The following is an 11,392-nucleotide window of genomic DNA, read 5'->3' on the forward strand; positions in this document are numbered from 1 at the left end:
AGAAATTCGAAGCGAAGGACATGGTTGATTTGTTATTACAACTTGCCGATGATCCAAATCTCAATGTTAAACCTGAGCGACATGGCGTCAAAGCTTTTACCCAGTTTACTCTTTTACTACCCTCTGTTTCTAGTCAAAATTCATGATAGAATATTCAAAGTCACTTCCTTTTCAAGGTATAGATAAATGAGAAAGCAAATCAATTTACTGGTTGTAGGGTGGTGGCTTAGATTGGGATGGGTTTTGAAAAAATTTGATATGGGATGAAAATTGAAGAAGACGATGGAGAGAGAGAGAGAGAGAGAGAGAGAGAGAGAGAGAGAGAGAGAGAGAGAGAGAGAGAGAGAGAGAGAGAGAGAGAGAGAGAGAGAGAGAGAGAGAGAGAGAGAGAGAGAGAGAGAGAGGGGGTGGGACCCCTTGCATATTAAATATTATATATTTATTTATTTTTTTTAAAAAAAGTAATTAAAAACCTCATAAATGGTCCCTGTGTAGTAAAATGACAAAATTGCCCCTAAATTAACGGCTAAATGGTAACGGAGTTAGCCGGAAGGACCAAATGTTAAAAGTTTCAAAACCACAGGGACGATCCATGAGGTTTTTTGAACTTAGGGACTAAACTTGATATTTTTGGAAACCACAGGGACCATTTTTGAAGTTTTGTCTTAATAAAATAAGTTGCATCATATATATATAATGAGCTCTAGAATCAATCATCTTACAATAAGGAGAATAGTTGGGTCATCATTCTGTCCGATTAGTCCCGTTGGGTTTCATATTGAAATAATATTAATATCTTTGCCTAAACAATTTGGGGATTTCAAGAACTCAGATAGATACCCAAGTCATTTTCTTTTTAAAACGTACAAATACATGAACTAAAAATGTAGAAACAAATGCTAAAAACTCATCCTGTCAAAATTGTAACTCCTGTCACTAGCACTTAACATTTGTGATCACCATGTCATGCAATCTTTTTTTACTGTTTTCCAGACAAAAGAGCCAACTTAAGTTGTCTTTCCTGACACAATTTCACCGGATTTTTATAAATAGTAATCTGAACCAACTTCCCATCCGATAAAACCACACGCGCAATACTAAAATCATCACCTTTTTCAACCCCAAACTGCCACTCTCTTACTGTTATCTCAAACCAATCTTTCCTCACACTTGAAGTCGACTTAACTTCAATATATTCCTTCTTCTTATTATCCTCCCCTACAACAAGAATATCATAAGGCAACCCAGATTCACTAACCTCATTCACCCATCTCACATTTTTCTCACCAAATTTCCCACTAAAATATTTATAAGCCACATCTTCACCTGTCCTCCCCGTTATCACCTGCTGTGGGGTCCCCTGGCCCACTGGGCCCAAACTTAACTGTTCTCTCACAATCCCATGTGATGATGATGATGACTCGTTATTCTTTCTGTAATCCAACTCGTAATCCAATTTGTCTTTTTCCTCCAAGATCATTGGAGCTGTGTTTAAGGTTTCATTCTCTTCGATGATCCAGTCATCATCTTGTTCGATTACTTCACTTTTGTTACACGGTTTTGTCTTCACCGCGTGTTCGAACCCTGGTGCGGTTTTCCAATTGACAGGTGGCCAGCTCGAGTTAGTTCCAAACTTCTTGGAGGCGGAAGCAGGCTTTGGAGGGTGGTCTAATGGCAAACCGGAGGTGGTTGGAATTTCGTTTTCCGGCGATGACATGGCGGCGATACACCATGGTGGTTCTTGACTTGGGAGGTTTGATAGCTTTTGGCTGTTGGAAATGAAGGATTCCATTTGGTCCTGGGTGGAACCGGATTCCGCCATTGTTGTGATCATCTGAAGGAAGTTTGCCAAGTGGAGTTGGGGATTCCGGGGGATTAGGAAACGGGTAAGCTCGAGAAACAGGGAGTGGGAATCGGAATCACGGGTTGTGTATAGGATGTTGTCTTGTAGGAGACAACTGCAGTCGTGGCGTTTGTTGGATTCGATTTTGAATCTTTTTATGATGTTTTTGTAGAACAGATTTTCCACCACAATGATTTGGAGTTTTTGGTTCTTGAATCGAGAATATTCGTTTGGATGATTGGTGTAAACGTAACGCTGTGCATATGGGAGGGCCCATGTTATCAATGAAGCTTTGAAACTACTGTCTGTTGGGCCATAGAATATTGCTTCACGTGTCACAACCTGTAAAACCCAAGTGTGTGTAAGAGAGAGAGAGAGATTCCAGTGTGTGTATGAGAGAGAAAGAGAGAAAGATGTACCTCAGAAAGCAAAGGGATTCCGAGCTTCCGAAGTAAGACAGAAATCTTATCCTGAAGGATTTGTTTTTCTTCAGGATTAAGGTCCCCAAAAGATAGAAAATCGACATTGTTCAAGTTCTTGAATTCTTTTTTCAGATGTTCATCATCACACCAACATAAAAGACCAAAGTATTCATGTAAAGAAACCCATTTATCTTGTACAGTTGGAAGTATTGTCGTTTTCTTTTTGTGTATGCTCTTCTTCAAGTAGCCAATATCTTCAGAACTCAGAATCCCAGATTCCATTCCGTCGTTCCACTGTTTAAAAACTTGGAAAACCTAACAACACATGAAACAAAAAAAAATGTTACAGGATTAAATGGATAAAATTAAAAAGATTCCAATTTGTGACCCTAACTGTTTTAGCTGCTTGTGATGGCAAAACTGTGGATGATAATTGTAGCAAAGATTGAAGGTAGCCAAGGAGAGGAGGATTTTCAGCTACTCCAAATTCAGTAACAAAGAAATAATGAAGACCAGGGTAAACATTGCATAACATCTTGCTGAGAGGACTATTAGTCAAATTTTGGTCAACTTTAGGATCGGCTGACTTTAATTGTTCCAATGACCCGGTGGAATCATGCCAAAATACTTCATGGGGAGATAAGAATACACCGGATACAACTTCATTTGTGGAAGTATGTGAGTGAGGAACAAATATGAAAGCTTGAGAATTCAAACTGTCCATAATCTTCTGCCTTGAGATGCTCATCTCATTCCATATGTATGTGTAAAGCTTGGTCATCTGAGATATGCTGTCAAAGAATAGAATAAAAAATAACAAAATTATATATAACAAAAAGAAGAGAATTAATTATATACATTGGTGAAGGATTAAAACTGAAATACCTGGCCTTGAAACGCTTCTTAGATGTTCTCCAAACTTGAAGAACTGATAAAGCATCATCAAGAGTGACTGTAGTCTTCAACCCAATATCACTTAACAACTTCACATTTTTAACCTATTTCATGACAACAAACATCACAAGTATTATTATTATTAGTAGTAGTAGTAGTACTTACATTTATTATATCACAACATTTATTTAACATTGTATATTATACCTTTGGAATAGCATATGGTGCAAAATCACCAAGAATTGCAGAAACCGTGTCACAATTATGAAACAAATCTTTGGAAAAGTGAAGTTGATCATCCATACTAGAAGCCAACCATTGGACACTATGAAGGGTTCTTAAAATGGAAGATTTAAAGGGCTTGTTATGTCCATTTATGCTGCAAAAACCCGTAAGTTTATCCCTAAAATAATCATCCCATAGTGTATCAAGTACCTCCAAAAGGTGCTTACCCTTGTTCTTATCACCACTTGACAACAAACCTGTTAGCTCTTGAGATTCCCAATCTACCACAATGGACCCTGAAGATATACAATCATCATCCAACATCATGTTCTTGAGAATAGTATGTGGTATATCTGCAATTTGCTTTTCAATTTTCACTATTTGCACAAAATCAGTCACCCCCAACTCCTGCAAGAATTTTCTCCATTTTGATTTTGCTCCATTTAAGGATTTGGAAATCGGGTGATACAGATAGTTGTTATCAATCTCAAACCATTGCATATCAGTGCCATGAATCAACTTCCTCGTATCAATTGGGTTCCCGAAATTTTTACCGAAATGAATTGGCACGTCGAAAAGTCTTTTATACCCCTGGTTTGTGGAGATAAAAGCAGTGTCACGCACCTGTGAGAGTAGATTCTCTCTTTCTGGAATACAGTCAGGGCAAGATGATTCAAAATGGAACATGATAAAAGAAAGATATTCAGTCATCAATTCTTTACTTTCTGAAACAACTTTTTCATCTGAAATAGCTGGCAAGATGTGCACTTTTAAAACTTCATGTGCAGATAACTTCTGAACACCCACTTTGTAAAGCATCTGAGTTATGTTTTCAACATGGGTATTGTTAAGAAGGGCAGAATTGACAATTCGAAGTTTGGGGTGCAAGTTCTTAAAAGCTTCAAGACCATGTTTACTATCAACTCTATCAGTATTCAACCATATTGCACCTTCTTGAATTGATGAATATTTGCCATCAGAGAGAAGAATAAATGGTAACTGAACAAGGGTATTTATGACATCATCACTATGGTCAGAAACAGAAACATTGACCAACATCAAATACAAAACATTTAGCCAAGAACATAGCCAATTGATTCCCTTTGATTTTAATGAATGTTTCTGACATAATGATGTCATGATCTGAAGAAGAATCTTGGGCCCACATTCTTCAATCCCTAAAGCACATGCTAAAGAATCTGATAAAACCGTATCTTTATTCAAGTACCCAACACCAAGATGCTCTTTTATTAAACTATTGGGTAATAACTCACGAACTTCATCTGTCCAATTTCTTAGCACTTTACATGGTGGGACCCACTTCTTGTTGTCCCCTTCTAGAAGGAAACAGTTGGAAGTCAGCAACTTGGAAATAATCATACGAGGGAGGCAAGAAAAGAACCCATGGACCTCCCCTCCTAAAGGGACAAAACTCATAAAGACCGAAATACCCTTTGCGGGATTATCCTTAAAACTCGGGAGACTACAGAACGACCTCTCGGCACTCACAAACAAATTTGGAAATTCCGATAATAACCATTGATTCCATGGACTATCTCCATCTACTTCCTCTCTTGATGAAGGGAGAATAAAATCAGCTTGGATTATAAATTTCAATCCATAACTTCTTAAAGGAAGAAAAGCAAAAACAGGTTGGTGATCCAGTTTTGGAATATAGTTTCCATTATCCAAATCTTCTTCCAACATAAGAGCCATTGATATTTCAGTTGTTTGGACATCATGGCGAATGTGATTGGATTGAAGTTTACTCGATTTCACAAACCAAGTCATTTTTTGTTCCCCAAAAGAAACGTTTACAATGCCATCTCCAACAACTTCTTTCCTCATGATAACGAGTGAATCGTTTAAAAGATTTCTGAATTTGATACATTTGAGGCGATGAAGGAAGAGTAACAAGGATGGATGGAGATCAGAGAACATGGAAATGAGATTCTCAACTGAAAAGGGTTCATGTTTCTTTGATTTGAAAGGAAGCACAATGCATGTATTCCAGTGTTTTTCATTGTTCATGGAAACCAATTTGCTGAAATGATCAATGTCACAAGGTGGGACAATTGTTGGTAGAACAAAACCGATTTGACCATTGGTTATGTCAAACTTGATATGGAACCCATTGGAATGGATTTCTGGAGCATCCGTAACCTAAAAGTAGATTTAAAAAAAAAAAAAATTATTAGTAAAACATAAAACAAAGAGTAAACTACATTTTTGGTCCCTGAGTATAGCCAACTTTTGCAATTGTAGTCATAAAAGGTTTTTCCCTTGAAACTTTGATCCCTATTTGCAGTTTTGAAACGTTTAGGTCCTTATTTTAAAGTATTCTAACGATTTCGGTCCAAGTTCCAACTAAAATGACCATATTACCCTTTAAATACTCTTTTTACAAATTTTTATTATAATTAATAATGGAGTCGGATGAGGGTGGTAGTGGGGCCCATCCCACAATTATAATAATAAACATTTATAAAAAAAATATATAAAAAAGGCATTATAGTCATTTTATTGAAAGGGGGGGGCAAATTTGTTAAGAAACAACAATTACAAGTACCAAAACGTCAAAAGAAAACTTTTTGGAACCAAATTTTCAAAAATAGCTATACTCAGTGACAAAAAATGTAATTTACTCTAAACCAAAATAAAGAATAGAATGCATACATCGAGTAGTTAAAGAATAGTAAAGTATACCCGGAATACAGATTTGAAGCCAATGCCCTTTTTACCAATATACCCTGCACTAGGCTCCTTCTTTGTTGAATTGCCAACATCACAAAGTGCTTTGATGTTTTCAACAGAAAATCCTTGCTCATTATTCAAGACTATAACACCTTCTTCTTGAAGAATAAAGGTCAAAGTTGGCTCCACATCACATGGGTACACATTGTCATCAGCATTTTGAACCTACAAATGAGAGAGAACGAGTGTTTTAGTTTTACACAAAAGAACCATAGAATATTAAAGGGCAAGTTTCTTTTTTCCCATTAAGTCCAATATGTATCAAGTAAATGACCATTTTACCCTTCAACATAAACATGAAAATAAAAGTAAATGAAAAAGATGCACTCACGAGTTCGAGTATAAAATGCGAGTCTTGAGAGTATAACTCTTGAGAAAGACAATGTAATGCTCTACCTAATCGAGCATGTTGTTTCTTCAAAATAGTGTCTTCCTCCTCTATACTTGGATCCAACCCAAATTCTTCTCGCCTAATGGACTCAATAATCTTGGTGGATTCCTTTTCATTATTACTTCTAGATGAATGCTTCTTCACTTTCTTGTGATCCAGTTTTTTGCCAATGACATCATTTACTTGACAATCCTCTGTTTTCACATTACCCTTTGTAGACAACACTCCTTTCCTTTCAACAGGGGTATAACTGGTAGATGCATCCTCTTTTTGATCAAATTCAGATGACTTAATGGCATCAGAAACAGAAAAGATACGATGATCTTCAATCCATTCCATTACACCAAGAGAGAACCCTAATTCATGAAGAATTACACGGTGTTCTGTGTGTTTACATTCACTTAAAATAACTGAAGAAGCATCTTTAACAATGGAACGGAATCCAGAAAGCAATACATCGGTTGCAAAGGAACGGAATTCAATGGGTAAATAAGCCAGACATTCAAGCATAAACTTAGATGCAACGGGTATTTTGTTATTGAGTTGAGTTTTGTCTTTTGATGAATCATGATTCATTATGACCTTAAAGGCTTTTTCAGCATGACACTTTAGAAGAGATAATGGAACATTCTTTTCACCACCATAAAGTGCAAAAAGAGAGAGAAGATTTACTGCTGTTTGAAAAGAGGACCCACGAATGGAAGCTTCTAGAAACGAGTCCACTGTGGATGTATGATCAATACGTATCACATTTCCACTTTTAGTCACCAAACAAAGCAGCTCATTCGCTTTAATCTCCTTTATTAACCACAAAGTAAGAGGGCCAAGAGAAGGGGCGAATAAAACATCCCAATGTGACCATGTATTTAAATCTGTCAACATTGGAGCCCTAATTAACACTTCCATTGCATCTTTAGAAGTAACATGTGTTTGATTGTTCACAGAAGGGCCTAATAAAGCAGCTGAAAAAAGCACACCCTTTGAAACCGGATTACTTTTGTTGCCTTTCACAACATTTTCAAGGGCTTTTAAAGAACCTTCTTTATCTAATTTGAAAGGTATCAAAGGGAATTGCTTTGTAAGCAACTCCACAACATTCTTTTTGGTTAAATCTTTGTTTTGTAATGAGGCTTGTGCTACTAGCACATTCAATAGCTGATTAGACATGTAAGCCTCTAAAGAAGGCTTACTGTGTTTCCCATCACTCTGAAAGATTTTTTGGAATGAAGGAGGCAATGAAGAAATGTTTCTTTCAAGGAATGTGAGATAATCACCATGTCCTAAAGACTCAAAGTTTTCAACAGCAAACTGTTGAGTTAGCCATACCTCACACTTGTAAAGACTTTTAAAAAGGGTTCCATGATTATCTTTGAAAAATTCAGAACCTTTCTTCAAAATGTCTTCAAGGCTGACGTCTGTATAAGGTAAAGAAACAAACAAAAGGTTGAATTGGTGAATCAAAATAATCTTAAAATCATTATGATGTAATTACAGAAACACTCACCACAATGTTCTTTTAAAACTTGCTTACTAGCAGCTTGTTCTGTCTGTATGGTTGCATTCTCAGTATGATCTTCAGCACTTTGTTGATCAAAAGTTTGGTGAGTGTCATACATGCTATCCCACATTCCATCTTTTATAGACTTTACCTGAAAGTTTTATAGAGATTTTTCATTATAAATTGCACGGACTATATTGCAATTTTCATTCCATTCCATGATGGAATGAAAAAACATCACATGGGTAAGGAATGAAAATTAAGAAAATGGAAGGAATCACATTCATATTTAGTTTAGTTGCTAAAAAGATTGTTCTTTTCCAGAGATTTTTTGAAAAGTTAGATGGTTTGCAACAACTTTTGAAGTCAAAATCTGTAACTGTCTATCTGTTTGAGCCATCATTTCATTTAAAAACCTTTTTTATCATCCAAGAAACTAAGAAAATGACATGAATTCTGATGAGCTAATGATGAACTACTAACCGCAACATTAATTAATCCAAGTAAAGGGTAGGACTGGCAAAGTTGTCCAATCAAAACCTCTTTCGATGTCTCTTGCGAACTCGATTTAGTTTTTTTCTTCTTTGGAAGTTTGGAGGGTCCATAGAACTCAAACATCTGAATGAATACCTATCAATCACAACAAGTGAAGATACTTTTAGGCATATAAATAACATAATAGACATTGAAACACTCAGATACATGAGTGCAAACAAAAAAGAAAATAACAAACCTCAGATGCTTCCTTCCCTTTGCATGCATCCTTCCACAAATTGACGAATGCCATAATAGATTCATTACGTAGTGTATTAGCTATATGTCCATAGTCAATTAGGCTCACATTCTTCATCATAACAACATCTCTTTTACGCAATTTGAGGGTACGGAAATCATTGCATGCTATTTCATCAGATTTTCTCTTTTTATTCACACTTGCTACAGCTTCATTAGGTTTCTCTTCCTTTTCGCTTGTGATTCCAAGTCGTGTCTTCTCCTCATTTACAGAGGGATAAGGACAAGTGCTAACTCTATTGGATCTTTTCTTCTTTCGAGATGACTTTTCGCTTTTGCTTTTGCTTTGACTAGTCAAACAAGTTTCATCTTCATTTTCATCGCTTTCAACATCAACGCCTTCATCTTCTGAACTTGATAGAAATCGTATGTGCTTCCCGTTTTCGGAAGAAAATGACTTGAGGCGTTGGGATATGGCACCAAAATTTTCATCAAGTTGTTTTTTCTGTGATGTGAAAAGAGGACGATTTTTCTTCTGTTTACCTGAACTTTCAAGATACTTGCTTAATGTGGCATTTTCCAAAGGCTTTGCTTTCCGAATAAGAGTAATATGCATCCTACAGAAAGAAGGGAATGGGGTAAAGGGAAGGTAAAAAAGCAGAAGGGCAAGAGTGAGAAGGTATATATTGCATGAAAAGCACAAACAAAGTATGATGAATTAGTAGCTACATTCATAGGGCAACTGCTTTTATGAAATAAGAAGTTATCAAAGATAATATGTATACTATCCCTGTATAGATCTGTAATGCTTGCAACTAATATACTAAAGAGGAATTGCAAAACATACCCCAAACTTTGGATACGCACATGAAGCTTTTCCTTGCTATCAACTGATCGCTTGTTGGCGATGAAATCCAAAAACTCATTAACTAAAACCTCTTTGCCGTTATGGATGTCCATATATTCGACAAGAAAAGAAATTATCTCTCTGGAAGATATTTTGAACACTGCTGTTGAATCAGAACTCACACAAAAATAATGATTTATAAGAGGATGCCTGATGAGAGGTCCCAATTCAAGCTCTTCAAATTGCTGAACTCCTTCGTTCTTGCAGATTGCCATCTCCAAATCAAATAAAGTGGTAATCTTCCAGACCTCAACAAAGCAATGGATAAGTGCATTGATCTGAAGGGAAAAACAAGAAAAAACACCTCTATCAGCAAGTTAACTTTGACGTCAGAAAGCAATGGGATTGTGATAACAAAAACTGAAAGGTGTCCAGTTTTTGGAAGAGTGGCAGAACTATAATTATCAACATAATAAACCAAGATTTTAGCAATAATAATATCATTTAGATGCATATTTTTACCTTCCCTTCTATCAGCATAAGGCGGTATAGACAGGGTACATGTTGCATCTGAACCCCTAGTGAATCCCATGAATCAGCTTGAAGTATTACAAGGGCAGCCTGTGACACCTTCAACGCCGACACGTTTTCTCCGGCGGCAATGAGCTCACGGCGTGCCTTTACAACGGCTTTATCGATCTTTTCCATAGTTCCATTATGCGGTATCACTCTATTATTTGACAACTGATTAGGGGGAGTGAAGCTATGGTTTTGCATATGGAAGCTGGGGTTTTCAATGGAAAAATTATGGTTTTGCATATGAAAGTTGGGGTTTTCAATGGAAAAATTATGGTTTTGCATATGAAAGTTGGGGTTTTCAATGGGTAAATTAAGGTTTTGGGTATGGATGTTGGGGTTTTCTACGGGAAAACTAGGGAACATCGGAAAGTTTGGGGGTTGGAGGTAATAGTTGTTGTTTAGAAGATAATTAGGGTTCATATGCGGATGTGCTTGCTGTTGCGGCGGAGGTTGCCCTCGGCCGCCGCCACGATGGCTGAAGGGCGGTGGCTGTCCGTACATAATGTGACTGCAGTTTGGAGAAAAATCGGCGCGGAGAGATTTTGTTAATCTACTGACCTAAACCCCTTCCTTCCTTTTTATTTTGGGTTATTGCGAATTTGCACCGGAAAAAAAAAATGGAAGCTAGAGGAAAAAAAAAAAAAAAAAAAAAAATTGGTATTAAGAGAAGTAAGTGGAAGGATCATTGAGTTTGAAAGAAACAACAAAGTATTTAATTTTTCTTTCATTTCTTTCAACTCAAAAACACAAAAGGTGAATTTTGTTTTTTTTTTTTTTCTTCTTGTTTTATTTTCTCTTCTTCTCTTTTTTTTCTACAATTCGGGAACGAGGTGTAACACCAGAAACACATATCCACGTAATTTTTTAATCTTGTTTCAAATTTTACAAATTGTCATATATATATATATATATATATATATATATATATATATATATATATATATGAAAAAACAATGTTAATAAAATATATATCAAACATATGTTGATTTTTATATATAACAAATAACAAATATATATATATATATATATATATATATATATATTATAATTGTTAATAACATAAAAACAGTACAACATTTGTTTTAACATTTATAACAAACAAAACTATTAAACATTTATAATTCATACATAAATATATAAATAAATCAACATGTATTGTTATAGGTTATTGTCACTATTGCCCAACAATGTTTCGTATATTTGTTTA

At 35.8% G+C, this 11,392-nt stretch overlaps 1 protein-coding gene across 1 annotated transcript; it reads right to left on the minus strand.

The window, feature by feature from the left end:
- Positions 1–747: 747 nt before the first annotated feature.
- Positions 748–10,799, minus strand: NOV (Histidine kinase-, DNA gyrase B-, and HSP90-like ATPase family protein). The gene is made up of 12 exons (XM_079008244.1): positions 10,129–10,799; positions 9,607–9,944; positions 8,761–9,376; positions 8,511–8,657; positions 8,034–8,178; positions 6,470–7,944; positions 6,091–6,303; positions 3,367–5,547; positions 3,151–3,263; positions 2,660–3,056; positions 2,263–2,580; positions 748–2,185 (listed from the first exon to the last, which is right to left on the minus strand). The coding sequence occupies exons 1-12, from the start codon at positions 10,684–10,686 to the stop codon at positions 980–982; spliced, it is 7,707 nt and encodes a 2,568-aa protein (XP_078864370.1). The 5' UTR covers positions 10,687–10,799; the 3' UTR covers positions 748–979.
- Between the last annotated feature and the right edge of the window lie 593 nt (positions 10,800–11,392).

The sequence above is a fragment of the Lactuca serriola genome, chromosome 6 (genome assembly GCF_051521515.1).
Source record: "Lactuca serriola cultivar US96UC23 chromosome 6, Lser_US96UC23_V15, whole genome shotgun sequence".
NCBI classification, from domain to species: Eukaryota; Viridiplantae; Streptophyta; class Magnoliopsida; order Asterales; family Asteraceae; genus Lactuca; species Lactuca serriola.